This window comes from Rhinolophus sinicus, chromosome 7 (genome assembly GCF_057876585.1).
Source record: "Rhinolophus sinicus isolate RSI-liver-muscle chromosome 7, RSI-T2T, whole genome shotgun sequence".
Taxonomy (NCBI): Eukaryota; Metazoa; Chordata; class Mammalia; order Chiroptera; family Rhinolophidae; genus Rhinolophus; species Rhinolophus sinicus.
The window spans coordinates 42,260,009-42,280,392 of NC_142507.1; the positions used below are offsets into that span (position 1 = coordinate 42,260,009).

Sequence of the window (20,384 nt, forward strand, 5' to 3'; positions counted from 1 at the left end):
ACTCTGTTGGTTGTGAGCCTTCCAGTTTGCAAAGACTTTTTGCAGAAGAGGAGTTGGAAGGTTAGGCAGGAATTATCCTCATTTTACAGAAGAGGAAACTGAGGCACAGAGAGGCTACGTAACTTTCCCAAGGTCACAAAGCTGATAAGTGACAGAGCCAGTATTTGGGCCCAGGCAATCTGGCTTCAAAATCATAAGGAATGTGTTATTACTTCCTGCATCGCCCTTTTAACAATCTCTAATTACATGTTAATTGTATTTGTTGGTTGTATGCTGTATGCGTCCCTCACAGGATGGAAGCATCTTGAGGGTACGTGATTGTTATGTTTATTTTCCCCAATACCTAGAAAAGTGCCTAGCACTTAGCAATAAATATTTGCTGAATGTTTTAAACTTGAGACTATAAAATTTGCATAGTAAGGAAGAGCAAACCCAGACCTGCGGGAGCTGCTGGGCGGAAAGCTAGGCTGACTCACTGGGCTCCCTCACACCACCTTGAAGCTTATTTTGGTTCTTGACTAGAGGCCAGAGCAAAGAATTCTGCCTGGTGTGTGGGGGATGGGGATGGGGATGGGGGCTGAAGGTGCCGGTTATATGAATGGTGTAACTCTGAAGCTGGGCTTCGAATGATGAGATTTTGCCAGGCAGGTAAGTGTTTTGAGGAGGCAAACACACTTCTTTGGAAATGCTAACATTTATGTAATCTTCAACATCTTGTATTTAACTCTGACGAAAACCTATTCAAGTTTTGAATATCAGACACAGGCTGTGTCTTCCAATACTGCCTGAAACAAAAGAATCAATTTAAGGCAATTATCCAGATGATTCCGTTTCTCAGAATTTTAATTCAGTCTGAAATGTTCTGATGGTGGAGGCTACAAAAACACAAATGTAAGACAGTGGTGATTGATTTGAATTCCTAATCTTGCGTAGGTAAACAATCCAAAAGAATTTAACTTGAGAGAAAGAAAACGCAGAAGTGGATTAATGGAAATAGTTTTTCACTGAGTGTGTCATTCTTTATTTAGAAGAGGGCGTAGAAAACCATTAAGAGGAAAAATTATTTCTTCCAGGCACAATTCACAAAAATGTTACTATTTATCCAGAAGAAATAGCCCTTCGGCAGTTCATCAGTTTAAACTGTATTGCTACAGCCTAAACTAATAAGATATTTCAAAAACCAACACTTGAAATAGCTTCTAATTTTCAAAAGCTGGTTCCATTTTAAATAATATGATTCATGGGACTTTGGAAACTTAAATTTCCTGAAATATTAAAATAGACCTCAGTTATTCCATGAATTAGAATTCTATAAATGCACAAAACCCACTTTTCCTGGCATGAAAGTAGGCTGCCGGTGGCTGTATTACCTCATTTGCGGGTGGAGAGGGTGTAGATGCCAAGTCATTCAGGATGGTTGGAGAACTGACAGGAAGAGAGCTCACTGAAGTTAGTTTGCCTTCATCAATTTTCTCTTTAACGTCTTCAAGCAGCATCTCCACCTTGAAGATTTCACCTTCCACTTTTCTAAGTAAACATAAACAGACAGGCATCATATAGGGTATGAAGTCAACATTGTAATTAGTAACAACAGTTCTTGAATATACCATTGATCTATATTATGAAGGTGGTCTGTCTTCAGATGGAAAGGATAATGGAGACCTTCCCTGACAGGCATCCTGTTTATAGTTTTACTCCATAGGCCTGCGCTCTAATCTTTATTTTGTGTTTCATTAGCTGTGTGTCCTTGGATAAATCACTTAATCTTTCTATATTTCCAATGTCTTAACTATAACAGGGGAAAACAATACTTTGCTTATGTGGGTCTGATTATTTTGAGGTCCTTTCCAGTCCTAAGAGCTACGATTCTATGGAAATAATTTTTCATATCAATTGAAAAAGAGAAAGAATATAAAAATATCAGAATAATTTAATTAAAGAAGCTTGAGCTATAGGAATATGAACGTATGTGTATATGTGTATAAACATGTATATATGTGTATATAAATATATATATTACGCAGCAAAGAGAATCTGTCTTCCTCGAATCATTACATTTACATAAATTTACCTTGTATTAATTCACAAAGAAAAATTTCCACAAATTCCAAAATATTAAAAATTATACCACTGCTTTCCCATTAAGGTCAAGAACAAGTCAAGGAGGTCCCTTTTCACCACTCCTTTTCAACACTGTAATGGAAGTCCTAGCTAATACAGTAAGACAGGAAAGGGAAATAAAAGATATAGCAACTGGAAAGGAAAAGAGTAAAACTATCTTTGTTCACAGATGACATGATCATCTGTAGAAAATCCTAAAGGATTGACCACAAGAAACTCCTGGAACTATTAAGCAATTAAAGTGAGGTTGCAGGATACAAAGTTCATATACAAAAGTCAGTTGCTTTCCTGTATACCAGCAATGAACAAGCGAAATTTAAAATTAAAAACAGAATACCCTTTATATTAGGATCTCCCCAAAATTAAATAGGTAGAATATAATAAAATATGTATAAGATCTGTATGAGGAAAGCAACAAAACTCTGATGTATGAAATCAAAGAACTAAATAAATGGAGAGATATTCCATGTTCATGGATAGGAAAACTCAATATTGTCAAAATGTCAGTTCTTTCCAACTTGATCTAAAGACTCACTCAATGCAATTCCCATCAAAATCCCAGCCAGTGTTTTTTGTGGATATTGACAAACTGATTTTAAAGTTTAAATAGAACCTGAATAATAATAATAATAATAATAATAATAATAATAATTTCAATGGAGAGACAAAAGACCCAGCATAGCCGACATAATATTGAAGCACAAGAACAAATTTGGAGGACTGACTCTACCCAACTTCAGGACTTACTATACAGCTATAGTTATCATGGCAGTGTGGTATTGGTTAAAGACTAGACAAATAAATCAATGGAACAGAATAGAGAGCCCCGAAATAGACTCACATAAATATAGTCAACTGGTGTTTGATAAAGGAGCAAAGCCAGTACAATGGAGCAAAAATAATCTTTTCAACAAATGGTGCTGAAACAATTGGACAGCTACATGCAGAAAAATAAATCTAGACATAGAATTATACCCTTCACAAAAATTAACTCAAAATGGATCATAGACCTAATATAAAATGCAAAACTGTAAACCTCCTAGAAGATTACATAGAAAAATATCTAGATGACCTTGGGAATGGTGTAGACTTTTTAAATACAACATCAATAGCACCATCCATGAAATAAATAATTGATAAACTAGAGTTCGTTAAAATTAAAAACTTCTCTGCAGAAGATAATGTCAAGAGAATAAGAAGACAAGCTATAGACTGGGAGAAAATATTGGCAAATGACACATCTGATATACAAGAATTCTTAAAACTTAAAAATAAAAACACAAACAACCAAATTTAAAAAATGTGCTAAAGACCTTATCAGATACCTCACCAAAGAGGAAATACAGATGGCAAATAAGCATATGAAAAGATGCTTCACATAACATGTCAATCAAGGAAATGAAAATTAAAACAACAAGGAGATACCACTACACACTTGTAGAATGGCCACAATTTGGAACACTAACAACACCAAATGCTGGCAAAGACGTGGAGAAATAGAAACTCTCATTCACTGTTGATTGGAATGCAAAATGGTACATCCACTTTGGAAGACAGTTCAGCAGTTTTTACAAAACTAAGCATACTTTTACCATGTGATCCAGCAGTCATGCTCTTTGGTATTTACCCAAAGGAGTTGAAAACTTATGTCCACTCAAAACCTGCACATGGATGTTTATAGCAGCTTTACTTATACTGTGTTTCCCGAAAATAAGACTGGGTCTTGTATTACTTTTTGCTCCAAAAGACGCATTAGAGCTTATGTTCAGGGGATGTCTTCCTGATAATCATGCTAGGGCTTATTTTCCAATTAGGTCTTATTTTCAGGGAAAACGGTAATTGCCAGAACTTGGAAACAACCAAGATATCCTTCAGTAGGTGAATGCATAAATGAACTGTATTATATCCAGGCAATGGAATATTATTCAGCACTACAAAGAAATTAGCTATGAAGCCATGAACAGATATGGAGGAAACTTAAATGCATATTGCTAAGTGAAAGAAGTGAATTTGAAAAGACTACATATGAACTCTGACAATTAAGTTCACGAACGCATCCTAGAAAAAGTGCCACATATCCCATTGCTGAATATCACTACCATCAACTTCAAAGTACTTCCCTTGGGAAGCTATGCACTGACTCCAGCGACTAGTCTACCCTTCAAAGCAATTTTGGAACTCTTTCTGGAATGGCCATCAGAGCTGTCGTCCTATTACCCTTGAGGTCCTGAATGTCATCAAAATGTCTTCCTTTCAATATTTCCTTTATCTTTGGGTAAAGAAAGAAGTCATTGGGGGCCAGATCAGGTGAGTAGGGAGGGTGTTCCAATACAGTTATTTGTTTGTTTACTGGCTAAAAACTCCTTCACAGACAGTGCTGTGTGACATGGTGCATTGTTGTGATGCAAGAGCCACGAATTGTTGGTGGAAAGTTCAGGTCATCTAACTTTTTCATGCAGCCTTTTCAGCACTTCCAAACAGCTTGGTTAACTGTCCAGTGGTACAAATTCATAATGAATAATCCCTCTAATATCAAAAAAGGTTAGCAATAGCGTTGCAACAAGTTTGTGAACTTAATTGGCAGATCTCGTATATTGTATGATTCCAACTGTGGCATTCTGGAAAAGGAAAAACTATGGTGATTTTAAACAAGGTCAGTGGTTGCCAGGGTTTGGTGTGTAGGGAGGGATGAATAGTCAGAATACAGAGGATTTTCAGGGCAATGAAAATTCTCTGTATGATACTATAAAGATGGATGCATGCCATTATACGTTTGTCTAAACTCATAGAATGTACAACACCAAGAGTGAATCCTAATATAACCTGGACTTTGGGTGATGTGTCAGTGTATGTTCATCAGTTGTAACTAGGGTTTCCGGGCAGGAATTCCTGCCCGTTCTCAGGAATTTTTTTTGCTTTCCAGTTCCCGAATCTCAAAATATAAACTGTTTTCTGTTCTCCACGATGAATCATTTCCACAATGTGACGTCCAATACTACCAACCACCTGGGTTCAAGGAGCTGATTTTCCCGATTTCCCGACCAACCTTTCTTGGAATTCGGGAATGGAAAAGCGAAAAGAATTCCCGAGAACGGGTGGGAATTCCCGCCCGGAAATCCTAGCGATAAATAGGAAAAATGTCTAAGAGATACATTGTGAGTAGTACGTTTATTTCCCATTGTAGGTATTACTGAGTTAAAGGAGCCAATTTTCCCGATTTCCCGACCAACTTTTCTCGGGATTCGGGAACGAGAAAGCGAAAAAAATTCATGAGAACGAGGAGGAATTCCTGTCCAGAAACCCTAGTTGTAACATCCAGTGGGGGGTGTCGATAATGGGGGAAATTATGCATGTGAGGGGGGCAAGGGGTATATGGGAAGTCTCCAGATCTTCCTCTCAATTTTGCAGTGAACCTAAAACTGCTCTTAAAAATACAGTCTTAAAAAAATTACATCAGAGGTGGCCGGATGGCTCAGTTTGGTTAGAGTGCAATCTCTGAACAACAGGGTTGCTGGTTCAATTCACATGGGCCAGTGAGCTAAGCCCTCTACAACTAGATTGAAGACAACGAGCTGCCACTGAGCTTCTGGAGGGGCAGCCAGATGGCTCAATTGGTTAGAGAGCGAGCTTTCAACAACAAGGTTGCTGGTTCAATTCCTGCATGGGATGGTGGGCTGAGCCCCCTGCAACTAAAGATTGAAAACGACAACTGGACTTGGAGCTGAGCTTGCGCCCTCCACAACTAGATGGAAGGACAGTTACTTGGAGCTGAAGGGCCCTGGAGAAACACACTGTTCCCCAATATTCCCCACTGAAATTTATTTTTTTAAAAAGACTGATTTCTGTTTGTTTGTTTGTTTTTTTAAAATTACACCATTTACAATCTCTGATCACTGAAACTTAATAACAAAAAAATAGCAAGAAAAACCATGATCTAATGGAAAATTTTAACACTCATCTAAGGTTTGGGTTAAATAGGAAATGAAAAGGGGAATTAAGGATAATTTCCAAGTGGATAATGAGAGAACAATATATGAAAATAAGTATAATGCAGCTAAAGTAGTACTTTCAGGAAAAGTTACAGTCTTAAAATGTATTCTTTTAAGGGGAAAAAATTCAAACTCAATAAACTAAGTATTCAAAACAGAGGCAGAGAAAGAACAACAAAATAAACTCCCCAAAAGGAAGAGATTTATAAAAGGAGTAATAAAATTTGATCAATTAAATCAAACCTTTTCTTTGAAAATAGCTATAAAATAAACTGCAAAAATCTGAGAAGCATAAATAATATTAAGGATGAGAAGTGCAAAATACTAGAAGAAAAAATCTAGATCAAATGGAATCAAACGACTTCATATCAACACAGTTTAAAATCTAGGTAAAATGGATAAGTTTCTAGGAAAGTATAGAGGATTGAAATCTACACAAAAAGAGGTAGGAAATCTGAAAAGACTAATAACCAGAGAAAAATAGAAAAGATTGTAAAAAAATCTACCCTTTAAAAGGCACCCAATCCAAATGGGATTATGGGTGAGTTTTACCAAGACTTTAAGTAACTCTTATGGAACATAAATAGGAAAAAATTCCCCACTCATTCTATAGTTAAAGTTAGGATATTTATTCATGTATTTCATTACATTAATAGATGAAAGCAGATAAACTAGATTTCTAAATCTCATTTCATCATTTTTATAAATTAAAAAAGAAAAACCCTAATTAAGCTTATGTACTGGAACTTACAGCAATCATCACACTTGGAAGCATTTCTCATTACTACTAGGGATGTGACAAGAACACTTATTTTCATTAGTATTTTCAATATTGTTCTAGAAAACCTAACAAATGAAATAATACAAAGAAATGTGCTATATAAGAAATGGAGGGAAGAAAGGATATAAAGTACAAATATTTAGGGGGAAATTGGGAATGGGGGGACCCTACAATTCTTTTCAGATGCTATGACTGTTATACCTAAAAACTAAGACAATTAACTGAAAATCAATGAAATACTAAGAACAGAATTGCATAAGGTAGCCCAGTACAAGTTAATTAGGGAAAACATTAACAATACTCAGAAAAACTATCAAAGAGCTAGGAAAAAATTTAACAAAAAAATGTGTAAAATCTACGTGAAGAAAACATACTCCTCAAGGGGAATACTCATTGCAAAGATTTTAACTCTTCCCAAACTAATCTGCAAATTCAACATAATCCTGAACAACATTCGAATGGAATTTTATTAAGGAAATTTGGTGAGCTGATTATAAAGTTTTAGTAAGAAGAGCTAAAGAAAGTTTAAAAAAGAAGAAATGTTTCAAAATATATACTAAGCTATAATAATTTAAAACTGTGTGGTTAATGTAGAAATAGATCGATGGGATGGAATAGAACCAGTCCCATACGTATGTGGAGGTTTTATATATGATAAAAGTGGCTTTTTCAACCAGTGGGGGAAAGGCTGACCTATTCAATAAGCGGTGGGACAAAGATCTAAGCATGAAAAACCATATTGATATTCAAATAAAATATAAGAAAATGTGTTCTACTCTAGCAGGCAGAAGAGAATTAAGCAAGGGACAAGAAGAGAGTGAAAATTCAAAGGAAGAGAAACAATGAAGCAAGGCCTCCAGGTCGTGGGGAGACATGGACTCAAGAACCACAGCTGAAGAGGTTAGAAATTGAGTGAAGAAAGAAAGGGAAGGTGAAAACATGTAGATTTGGAGATGGAGAAAAGACATTTTTGAGGGAATTTGTGAGCAGAAGACAAGATTATGTGCTGATAATTTCAGGAAAAGGGATTGATGGAGGTGGAACCCCAATTCTTGACTCCTTGGCTTTGGGGGTTGGTGTGTGAAAGAAGCAAATGACTATCAGACTACAGTCTGACAAACAAGATGCATGAAATCCAATTATTTTTGCATCTTTTAAGGCCAATAAGAAGGTTTGATATGAACACAACAGCTGACTTCAACAAGTGTTTACACAATGAATTGGCAGAATTATTTCCCCTACAGAAAGCCATCTGCAGTGGCTTTTGGACCCAACGCTTAGAAGGTTCTCACCATACCAAGACCTCAAGGGTTGTATGGAGTTCTGCTCACTGACCCATGTCCGTGTGGAGAACAAGAGGACCAATCTAGAACTGAGAAGCTTTGCTTAACTGAGGTGACTTTTGCTGTGACGTGGGAGAAGCTGGGTCCTTGCTTTGCCCCCACGCGGGGAGCTTCTCCTGTAATTGCAGTTGAAACTTTGGTTTACACTGGGGCCAGGCACAGTGGGTGTAACTGGATATGAAAAGCATTGCATAACTTTGATCTTAATGTACACAGAGACATGGCTTTAAAAGGACTGCCAAAACAAGTGGGATTCCTTGGAAAAGAAATATCCTTACTCTGTTCATTTTTAAACAAATAGGGAAAGCATGTGGAGATCCTTTAATTTCCCCCAGAAAAATAAGCCTCTGGGGGGGGGGGACTCAATATTCACATCCCCCTCCAGTAATTAGCTGTCTAATTACTCAGTATTGAAATAATAGTTAGAGATTTCCTTCATTTTGAAAAAGTAAAACTATACTTTTGGGAAAATGCCTCAAGATGCTAGTGCTAAAATATAAACCATTAAAATATTTTTTGGCATGAAGAATGATTCTGTGTCAAAAATGCTGTGAGCAGAAAGAGCTGAACTTATAAATATTAAGCCCACTAAATGGATTCTTTTAATTCATACCAGGAAATTAAATGGAAACAATCCTAGCTTTGAGTCCTGGAATACATCTTAAAATTATTTGGATTGGATAGAGGAGCGTGGTGCCATAAAAAGAGCCAGCTGGAAACTTCCATGACTGTGCCTCCAAGTTTCTAATGGGCATTAACTCAGGGATCATTTGACTTTAAGTTTGAATGCTTTCTCTTTATCAGGATTTGTGAGTCCCTCACCCCAACATTAACCAACCCCACATTGATCCTGTCTTGCCCATGACCCTTTGGAATTGTCTGTTGGATGAGAAAGAAAAGTGGAGAAAAGAGGGCCAGAAGAGAAGAACGAGGCAGGAGAAATAAAGCCAGGAGTGGGGTGAAGGACAGGACTGAGGTGCTTAGAGAGGAGAAAACCCTTTGGGGTTAGCATGTAAGCCTTTCTAGGGTGTTCTGGTGCTCTTTTGAGTCTCAAACCAGTTATCATGACATGTGACAAAATGTAAGATGGTGGCCCAATATCCCCCAGGACACAGTTGTTCTTTTGGGCGCTCCATCTGGGTCAGCACATAGAGTAGCACAGGACCTTATGCTTAAGCAGGAATTCCTTACTACCGTATTTTGCCGTGTATAATGCGTACTTTTCTGCCTAAATTTGTGAGGGAAAAATAAGGATGCACATTATACATGGGTAGTACTAATTCCGTATCTAAATAAATGTTTTTGATTCTTTTTATTTATGCTTAGGAATTAAAAGTGTAACTCTAGAAATCAATAACTATATCCGTATGCAAAATAATACCCTGGAATACCATCATTGGTTTTGTTGAACTTTGGACAAACTTGCAATAACAAAGAGTTCTTGGCCTTCTGTGATGCATAAATATTATAACTTTGTTACTGGTACGTAAAATTTCTTATACCTTGTATCTGTTCTTGTAGTTTGTAATTATTTGTTACATAAAATTTCTTGTACCATAATATGTTAAAAATAAATGCTAAAATTCCTTTATAATACAAAAACCAAATACCAAAATGTAAACAAATACAAATTTGAATTAAAACATCAAAACGAAAGATTTTTTTTCCCTGAAAGTTTGGGCCAAAAACGTGGGTGTGCATTATACACGGGGGACTACATTATACACGGCAAAATATGGTACTTGTTGCACGGGGTGACACTTATTCATTGGGGGCACAATTTTTACTGACCCTAGACCAGTGGCTCTCCAAGCAAAAAATCGGCAGCCACATCAGAATCCCAGCTGATGGGGCCGCTCCTCTGAACCCCCACCTCATAAAGTTTAAATCTGACCTTTCTGGATCAAAGTCACTGACAGCTGGAAATTCATGCCTGAGGACTTGCTGCTTCAAAGTCAAGTGCTTCTCCTTGTTGGCCAGAAACTCCTGCTCCAGCAATTCAAGATGTCCCTGCAGCTTCTCTAGGTCCTGTATGTAGCAGAGAAGTCACTGGAATCTTTTCCATGTAAACCCATGCATGTCATTGTTTTTCTAAAAACCAGTGAGGCTGTATGTACCCTACGGTAGTGTCAAAACGAAGCCACCGTCCTTTTCCTGGTGATTGTTTTCTTTCCAAGTCTGACCTCTAAAATACAGACAAGCGCCATCTCGACGTTCACATCACCCTCATATCAGAAAGCTGAAAAGTACAGTTTCTCTGATTTCTTTAATGGGACATTAATAATCCTACATATTTGTACATTATAGAGTACCTTCCCCAGTCGTTATCTGATTTAGTCTACACATCAGTGTTGTAGATGTTGCAAAGTAGATTTTATTATCTCAGTGTATAGAGGAGGAAATTGGAGCTCTAGGAAGTATGTGTGATGCCACATAGCTCTTAAAACGGAATTGAAGTTAGAGGACCTGGGTTTGAGTCTGTGGCACTTAGAGGGTGAGATGGGGAAGAAACAGCAGGAAGTTTAGCCAAAAGCTGCGAATGGGCCATCCAGACATCACCACGTATTTATACCGAGCAGGTCAGGGTCTTGTCTTAGAGGATCGAGATTTTAGTCCCACAGCCCCAGTCTCTAAACATTCCCTGAGTGCTGCCTCTGTCTGGCCCTGGGCTAAAAGTGTGACAGATTCAAAAATTGTATCAGCCATGGGCGCTGGTTCCAGAGAATTTAGTCCAGCTGAGGAAAGAGACCTTGGATCAGAGTACTTTGCCGTGGTTCCATGGAAAAAGTGAAACTTAAGTCAGGCTTGAAGGAAGTTCAGGAGGGCCTGGACCAGATAGTATCCATGAAAATGGAGAGGAAAGGATGAAGTGGAGAGAGATTGCCAAGGGCAGGAATACAGCATAGTGGGGTTACAGGATCAGACACACCAAGGTGCAAATTCAAACTCTGTCACCTACTAACTGTATGATTTTAGTGAACTTGAATTCTAAGCTTCAGTTTTCTCATCTGAGATAATACCGTGTTTCCTCGAAAATAAGACCTAACCGGAAAATAAGCCCTAGCATGATTTTTCAGGATGACATCCCCTGAACATAAGCCCTAATGAGTCTTGTGGAGCAAAACTTAATATAAGACCCAGTCTTATTTTCGGGGAAACACGGTATTAGTTGGTGCAAAAGTAATTGCGGTTTTTGCAGTTATTTTTAACCAGCCTAGCCCTTACTTCATATTGTGAAAATTAAATGAGATAATGCTTAGTGCCAGGAGCATAGTACATACTCAATAGATGGTAGCTATCTATCATCATTATTAATTCTTATTATCACAAATGAATAAACAAGTTTGGAAACATATTGGCTATTGGGTATAAAAAATAGCAAGTGTGGTAGATGTTTTCCATTTCCCTCCCCCACCAGATCTGTCCTCCACCTTTCTCTGTGCCCCAGCCAGGAGGCTGATCTTCAATGGACTGCATCAGTGGGCTCCCTTGCCCCGGCTTTGGTTGTTTTCAGCCAATGGAAGGCAACAGCAGGAGAGAGGAACTGAAGAAGGTTGAGGTAGGGGTCTTTACTTCCCTAATTTCCTCCTGACTGTGTCATCATGGATTGGCTCCGTCTCTGCCGAAATTTGCAGAGCTTGTCAGCTACTCTGACAGCTACAGCTGCTCTCCTTGGCTCCAGTATCCGTTCTTCCTCCGTCCCTTCTGCGCCACTGTTCCTTCCATGAGATGCTTTCCATCATTTGTTGGTTTCCCTTAACTTGGCCCACACTGTGCTTAAATAATGCCTTATTAAATTCTCCTTGGTTACTCCATGGGAGTAAGCCATCGAGTTCCTGCCAGGCCCCTGACGGATACTGTAAATCTCACAGACAATTCTCAGGTGTCTAGCTTGGGAGATGGGAAGAACATGAAAGCCCTGACTAAAATGAAGAATTTGGAGGGGCGGCCAGATGACTCAGATGGTTCGAGTGTGAGCTCTGAACAGTAGGGGTGCTGGTTAGATTCCCACATGGGCCAGTGAGCTGTGCCTTCCACAACTAGATGGAAGACCAGCTGCCGCTGAGCTCCCTTCCAGAGGGGTGGCTGGATGGCTCAGTTGGTTAGAGAGCAAGCTCTCAACAACAAGGTTGCCTGAAAAATGGCGACTGGACTTGGAGCTGACCTGTTCCTCCACAACTAGATTGAAGGACAACAACCTGGAACTGATGGGCCCTGGAGAAACACACTTCCCCAACGTTCCCCAGTGAAATTGAAAAAACAAAATAAAATGAGGAATTTGGAAAGGCTCATGCTTGAATGAAGACATCAATAGCAACAAAGTCTACAACTCTGGATGAGGTAGAATTTTCAGTGAGAATGGGATATCGAAATGAAGATACACACAAACACTTGGAGATAATAGAGGAGAAGTTAGGACTGGTAATTTATGACTTGGTAGTACGAACATGACAGTTAAAGCCACAAGAAAGAATGAGGTGTTCAAAGGAAAGAGAAAAGAAAAAGCCAATGATAAATTATAATTTGGGACCTTGGAATTTGAATTGTGTTACATCTCAGCAGAGAGGGCACAGTTTTCTAGCCAAAAATGTACCTCATTTAATTCTCATAATAACTCTGATCTGGGAAGATACGCTGCATGTCTAAGATCATATAACCAATACGTAGAACTAGGATCTCTGCTCTAAAACCCAAATGCTTTCTACTATGTGCTACTGCTCCTGCCAAGAAGGTTGGTGTTAGCCTCGTCTGGCCTTCCTCTGACACTGAACCAAGTGGGCCTGGGACTCTCAGAGCAAGGGTGACACTTTCAGGAGTCACCTTTAGGCACCGCTCAGCCCCAACATGAATCCCCACATAGCCTGTAACATCAGGAAGAAACGCCCTGAATCAAGGCCTCAGAAGGCTCGTACCTTGAACCAGCTCCCTCTGCTTTGCTCGGCCCTTTAAAATTCTGTGTTGCCCCATTTCCCGAAAGCCTAGGTGTTGGGAGATCTCCTTTATCATTCACTCCTTAACTCCTGCAATCTGGCTTCCAGAGAGCCACCACTTCACTGAAACTGGGCTTGCCAAGGTCCCTCTTGACATCTTGGTTCCCAAATCCATTGCACATTTTCTTTCCCTTCCTTCCTTGAACATTTGATGGTGTGGTCCACATCCCTCTTAAAACACTCCGTTCTCTTGGCTTCTGGAGCACCGCCCCTTCCAGGTCTGCCGTGACCTTTCAGGTCTCTTCATGGGTCTCCTTTAGGACCCCTCTTCTTTCACCTGCCCTTGGTTGCTGTTTCCCAGGATTCTAACCTTGGACTTCACTGCTTACTCTGGATGCTTGCCCAGGCAACCTCAGATACCCCATAGCTTCAACCCACAACTAAACCCAAATTTACATTTCTGGCACAAACAACTCTTGAGGTCCAGATCCATTGTGCTGATTGTCTACTGGACCCATCCACTTGGATGTCCTATTGGGACCTCCAAATGCCCCCAGCTGGACTTGACACCTTGCCTCCTGCCTGCCTCCCACACCCATTCTGCACTGGGTCCTCCACTTTAATTCCTGACTTTGGCTATCCAAGCTAGAAGTCTGGATTTCATTCAAGCCTCCTCTTGCTTTCTCCACCCCTTTCAGCATGCCACCACTTCCTTAAACCCTGAGATTTGTCCCCCTCTCATCCTCATTGCCAGCCTTGGCTCAGGCCCTCATAACTTGTCTGTCCCTACGGTGTTGCCTCCATGGTGCTCACTACTTCTCAGTTTTAAATCCTCCCGTGTTGCCCATCACTCACCCTCAGGATGAAATCTCTGCTCCTCAGAATGGTTGAAAGGCCTTTCATGATGTAGCCCCTGTCTACCTCTCTAGTCTGGTCCCTTCTTCTTCACCACATGTACCCTGAGCTCCATCTGGTCAATTGCAGTGCCATGCAGTTCTCACACCATCAGCTCTTTCTTGTCCCTGGGCCATCGCACCTGCTGGTTCCTTTTCCTGGAACACACTTTTGTCCACTACTCTGCCAAGCTTACCCAGATTCCTCCTACAATACCCAGCTCAGACATCACTTCTGAAGCCTTCCAAAGTACCTTGCTCTAACTGGCAAGGGCGGGGGGCGGGCGTCTCTTCTAGGCTGTCATTAACATCATCTGTTACGTTTCTCAAGCTGTATGTCACCTGTCTATTTACCAATCTGTTATTCCTAGGAGACTACAAACCTCTTGAAAAAGAAATTATTTCTTCATCTCCAAGTCCTTAGTGCCTGGTATAGAGTCTGGGACATAGGAAGTAACTGATAAGTGTTTATTGAATGAATGAATGAGTTATTTAATTAGTATGACAAATGAATGAATAAAGAAGAATGTCTCCTAACATTTGGGTCCTCCAGTTTTTGTCTGTGCTGTCTGGTTTCTGAAGCACAGCCTGCCCTGAGCTTTGCTTTTGTCCTTTACATCTGCTGACCAGGTGGCCTAAACTACACCTTCAACTTTTCTGGCTCTAGCAGTCTCAGCTTTTTGAGTTGCCAGATACTGGCAATTTTTATAAGCTATATTCCCCAGGACCTATCAACTTTGAATGAGCTTGTCCTTTGTAACAGCTGATTTGCTATTCTGTTGAACCTACCATGACCTCAGATTTATTATGGGGTGTCTGGTGAGGGATAACAGTGATAGATTCCCCTGAGAAAGAAAGGGCTGAATACATATAGAAATTGAAGTCTAAGCTCTTTTAGCCTTTGTAACACTCAGCCCTTGAACCTCAAATAATCAGTGAGATTCCGAGTCTCAGCATGTTGGGAAGTTGGGTGGGGGGGATGGGAAGATGAGGTGAAGGGAAAAGGGGACATAGCATAAATTAAACATTAACACACTTTCGTACTAAATAATTACCAATGTAACAGGCTTGAAATATGTTATTAAAGATCGTAATTCAACTCAATTTAGCATTAATAACTAAGGGCGTAATATATGTACAACATGAGGCCAGGCCTCTGGGGGACGTTAGGCAAGAGATAAAGACAAGATTGCTGCTTTAATCTTCAGCAAAACATTTCCACTCCCGCCAATGTAGAGAAGACATGGTGCTATAAAGCCATTTGTATTTACCCATGTCAAATTCCCTAAGAAAGATTTAAAAAACTGCATAAAATTTGTTACCAGTCTCTTGTCTTGCAAATGATAGGGAGAGTCCTGTGTTATACTTTTGGAAAATTCTTGTACCTGCAGTGAAAACATGCAATATTTCGTTAATGGCATGGTGTCTTATATTTGAATTTGGTTACTTCTATTGTTCATTATAAGCTTTAAAAGTATTACTTTCATCTTCAGTTGATCAGTCTGTTCTTTTAACTTCTGACACATCTTTTCCCCTTGGCATATCTTTTGAAATATGTAAGAACTTGATGAAGGGTCTTTCTGAGAGTTTGATGCCAACTTAAAAAGACTTGTCTCAGATTCTATTCCTATATAAGAAAAAATAAATTTTGGCTCCCATTGATCTCAAGTTCATTGCAGATTTATTAAGTACTGAAAACAGAAGTCTGTGGCAATCACTACCATTTGCTACCATGTTTCCCTGAAAATAAGACCTAGCCAGACCTTCAGCTCTAATGTGTCTTTTGGAGCAAAAATCAATATAAGACCCGGTCTTATTTTACTATAATATAAGACCGGGTCTTATGTGATATGATATGATATGATATGATATGATATGATATGATATGATATATGATACCAGGTCTTATATTAATTTTTGCTCCAAAAGGTGCATTAGAGCTGATTGTCTGGCTAGCTCTTATTTTCCGGGAAACACGGTATTAAAAAAAGATTTCAAAATGTGTATCTAAATCAAAGAGATTTAAAAATGCTAGTACCTGCAGGATGTTCTTCATGGGGATGGGTTGTGGGCTCCATCTGCATAATTAAAGGTAAGAATACACTACTGTTACTGATCAATGACGCCATCATTCAGAATGACCTGATGTGTTCTGGTCGACCTCCATACCTCCACCCTCATGGAGACAGCCCAGTGTTGTGTCAAGAGCTGGGGCTCTGAGGCCAGGATTGAATTCTACTCTGACACTTACCTGCCAGGTGACACAGGGCATTACTTCATCACTGTAAACTCCAAATTCCTCAGCAGTAATGGGAGCAGTAATAGAACCTACCTCATAGGGTTGTTATGAGGATTAAATGTTAAGTATAACACTTGCCATCATATCAGGCATGTGATAAGCATTCAGTACATGTTAGCTGTTACTACTATCATGTGTGACACTTTTATATGGAATATTCAAGAATTTCTCCTAAAACTCGACCATGAGCTCCAGGAGAGCAGGACCATGGTTGGACTTGTCACCAGCTTTGTTGTTGCTGCTGTCATGAATACCAAACACATGGTAACCACACTCTAGGGAACAATATGAAACAGTGTGCATTAAGCTCCACGATGTGTGTCAAGACAGTGATGGATGACACAGGACATGCCCTTTTCCTCTCAACCCAGGCTAACTGCCTAAGACAATTTAAACTTAAAATTCCAGAGTGACTCACCTTAAGGGTCTTCCCACTGTTCCCAACACATAAAGCTCAGAAACATGCTAGTGCCAGGGAACGAAACGGCAGTGCTCAAATCAGACTATAATTATTATGCATATCTCAATTACATGGTGGATATGGAACATACAGAGTTCAGTTCACCACCCTAAATTGAAAGGACTAGAGACAACGCAACACCTGACTTGAGACTCCCGCTGACATAGAGAGAGAAGCCTGCTATCCGTTCTGTTCCTGATAACCGTGGGGCACTGAGACCTGTGCACCCCCAAGCGTGCTCTCCTACAAGCAGAATGAGGAACCCTGAGACTTCCCAATGTCATAGGGGTGCACATTTCTCCAAGATCTAGAGAAGCATCCCAGTCAAGGCCAGATGGGCTGCTGGCTCCAGGGGTGTGTGTGTGGTGGTGGTGGTGGTGGTGTCGGTGGGGGGGCTCTGATCAAACTACCCAGAGCATTCAGTTGAAAGAGAAGGGAGTTGAAGCATGAAAAGGTGAAAACGGAAATAGGCAGAGTGTTCAGTCCAGGTGCTTTTCATGTAAGGTTAAAAGAAAGATCACACAGTCCTAGCAAAGTGCCAGAAAACTAAAATGTTTACTTCGATCATTAATGTGAATTTACTTAACTACTGAATTTCAAATAATCCAATAATCCATGAGATCCTGCGCCTTAACATGTTGGGGAATCAGGTGGGAGGATGGGAAGATGGGTAAAGGAAACAGTATAAATTAAACATTAACACAGTTTTGTACTAGTTACCAGTATAACAATCCTGACGATATTAAAGATTTTAATTCGATTTAATTTAGCATTAATAACTAGGGGTGTAATGTATGTAAGATACAGGGCCAGACCTCTGGGGGAAGTTAGGCAATGGAGAGATGAAAACAAGGGTGCTGCCCTCTAGAGACTTCAAATCTACTGTAATAAACAGATTTCCAAATTATTATGATTCAAAGCAGACGGAGATCAACGTTTTAACACAATACTAAACAAACAAGGATGGGAAAGATTGTGACTGGGGGTTCTGAAAAGTGCTGTGGCCCATGGGGAATTGAAGGAGGCTGTTAAAAAGAGCAGGTCTTGTTCCATGTAAGGTAGGAGCTCAGAGTACAGAGCCTGAGGAGAGGTTGGGTCCAGCCAGGTAACTGAGGATGACTCTGGGGGACGGAAGCTAAGTTTAGAAGGGTAGGATAAAGTAAAAAAAGATGGGGGGACTCAAATTCCAGGTGGAAGAATTGTGATTTTATTCTGTGATGTGTTATTAGTCCAGCCCGATTCTTCTCATGGAGACACCCACTGAGCTTCTGCAAGATCAAGGTACTTGGTCAGAACTAGAACTCAGTGGCAATCACCAACCAAAAACCCACACTGATAATAGATGAGCAGAGGCCTTAATGATGTATTCCCTGGAGACTACTTTCACATACCTCTCTCTACCTATTGTGAAGGTTCAGTAGTTTTCCTTTTCTGCTCTTTATCTCAACACAATTTGATCTAGACAGGTGAAATAGCTTGCACAATAGCTAACTTATCTCTCAGTTTAGGAGAAAAGCTGACTTGTTTAGATAATGGTAAGTAGTTTATCAATTAGGTTATTTTTAGGGATTTTCACTTTGGGACCAACCTTAGAGAAATCAGAGAACAGGTAATGAACTTGCCCTTGACCATATATGAACCCACTGTCTGATCTTGCTTTTTCAGTCTGCTGTTTCAGGGGTGTCTGCTTTTGGCAACGTTTTTGTTTATCTCTTGGACTCTTGGTTTTAGTTAGAAAATTTGAATTTTCTGGATGGCTGCTGTCTCCAGCAGCCACTGGCTCTTCTAAATCAGAGGTATTTTCTTCTGTTGCAGTTGAAGGACGACTATTCTTATTGCTGTTTTCACCATCCCTTTTGGGGTTGAGTTGGTCAGTGAGTTCTGGGATTGGTTCTTTTGTCCAAGAATTCTTAACGTAATGCAAACTAATGTTTTTAACAATAGCTTCATCAAAACTGTCAGCATTAGAACTCTCTGGGAGAGTTTCACAACTGATGCCTTGACCTTGTAAAAATTCCTCTTTGGAAAAATGATGCAGTAAAATACCAGAAACGTTTGACTTTGAAAGTTCTCCTTTATTAGCTGGAATGTGAAGATTTGTGTCATATTTTTTCTTGAGTGCATTTTCAGGCATTTTATCCAGCGTCAGGGCCGTATCGACATTTCTGCAAGTCTCTTTATGTGTAGCCTTTTCTTGAGGGTTATCTACTGTTGAAATAGTTTGATCTGACATACCAAGGATGTCATTTTTTGAGGTAAAATTGTAGTCATTGTGTAGCTTCATTTGGGAGAAATTCCCATCATACGGCAAATCCTCCTGTTGCTTCAAAGTTGTATCTTCTGGGAAATCGGCTTCATCCATGTATGTGCAGTCTGACCTTTGTCTTTTGTACCTGACCTTGATGTTCTCAGTTGTAACGATAGGTATTCTGGCTTTCATTGATTGTCTTCATTGTGTGTCCTGTTCTGTGTAAAACAAGAACAGCCTTGTTGTAAATATATTAGGATAATGTATGAAACAGTGCTTATCCTGGAGTCTATGCCAGACAAAATGGATGCTTTTCATTTAGAGAAATTCAGTTATAAACATGAAGGCAGAAAGCTCAGCTGAGAGCTAACCCATCCTAAATGCTGCACTAAGATAATCAATGGTCTATAAGCAAGGAATTTTTTTAAAGGAGGGGGTGGTATTAAATTTTCATTCATTAGACTTTGAGGGAGACATTGGTCTCTTATGGTTAAGGACCAAATATTTATCAAGCTCTCTTAGGAAATGCTATTTGGAATTCCTTCTCCCTAAATAGGAGCTTGGGATAAAAGTAAAAGATTGATTTTTTTGAAGTACCATGGCCGTCACTTGTCCACACATCACTGACAGGCCTCTGAGTTGTGTGGTTGAAAGCTGGCTCAGCTAACACGAAACTATCAATCTTCTCTGTTCTGGTGCTTTGTCATCTGTCCCCGCTGACATTCTGGTCCCCTTCTCCTGATATTTCCTTGAGTGTTGGGGAAAGGTAGATAAGGACTGACAGAAATACGACCAAGGAACAAAAAGCCCTTCTGGACACCTGGAGGCTGGCCTGCTACCTCCCTCTTCTGATTAGATCCCAGGGAGGACCCGGTCAGAGAGGCTGCCTTGCTCTGAGCAGGTCCTACCAGCAGCCACGGTCTGGGGGCAGCAGCGTATCTTGGGGATACTCGTGACAGTGGTAAGAACAAAACAAACTGCCATTTAATATGAGTCTTTTTTTTCTTTTAAATATAATTTAAAATATCCATTTAGATATCTCTTTTTGATTTGTGAACTTGCAGGATAACTCCTTAGAAGCAGTAAAATTTCCTCCAGTTTTAGGTGGAGTAACTGAGGCTCTGACTCAACCAGGGGAACTCGGCAACCGGCCAGCCTCCTTTGCTCTTAAAATGACAGAGTTGGATGACTGGATCGCATTGGTTTTCTCCTCATCAAAATTTTTATGAGTCTATAAATTACTGATTTATTAGGTGACCTAATATGTTTGACAAAAAAAAAAAAAAAAAAGAACTCTCCAAGAAATAAGTACAAACTGA

General features: G+C 39.7%; 1 protein-coding gene across 1 annotated transcript in view; it reads right to left on the minus strand.

The window, feature by feature from the left end:
• The window catches only part of AKNAD1 (AKNA domain containing 1), a 38,623-nt gene extending 19,344 nt beyond the window's left edge, over positions 1-19,279 (minus strand). The window contains 7 exon segments of the mRNA XM_074318549.2: positions 1,371-1,527; positions 10,129-10,262; positions 15,381-15,443; positions 15,540-15,685; positions 16,097-16,143; positions 18,220-18,347; positions 18,349-19,279. Of these exon segments, the coding sequence (XP_074174650.2) occupies positions 1,371-1,527; positions 10,129-10,262; positions 15,381-15,443; positions 15,540-15,685; positions 16,097-16,143; positions 18,220-18,347; positions 18,349-19,257 (1,584 nt within the window). The 5' untranslated portion in view covers positions 19,258-19,279.
• Between the last annotated feature and the right edge of the window lie 1,105 nt (positions 19,280-20,384).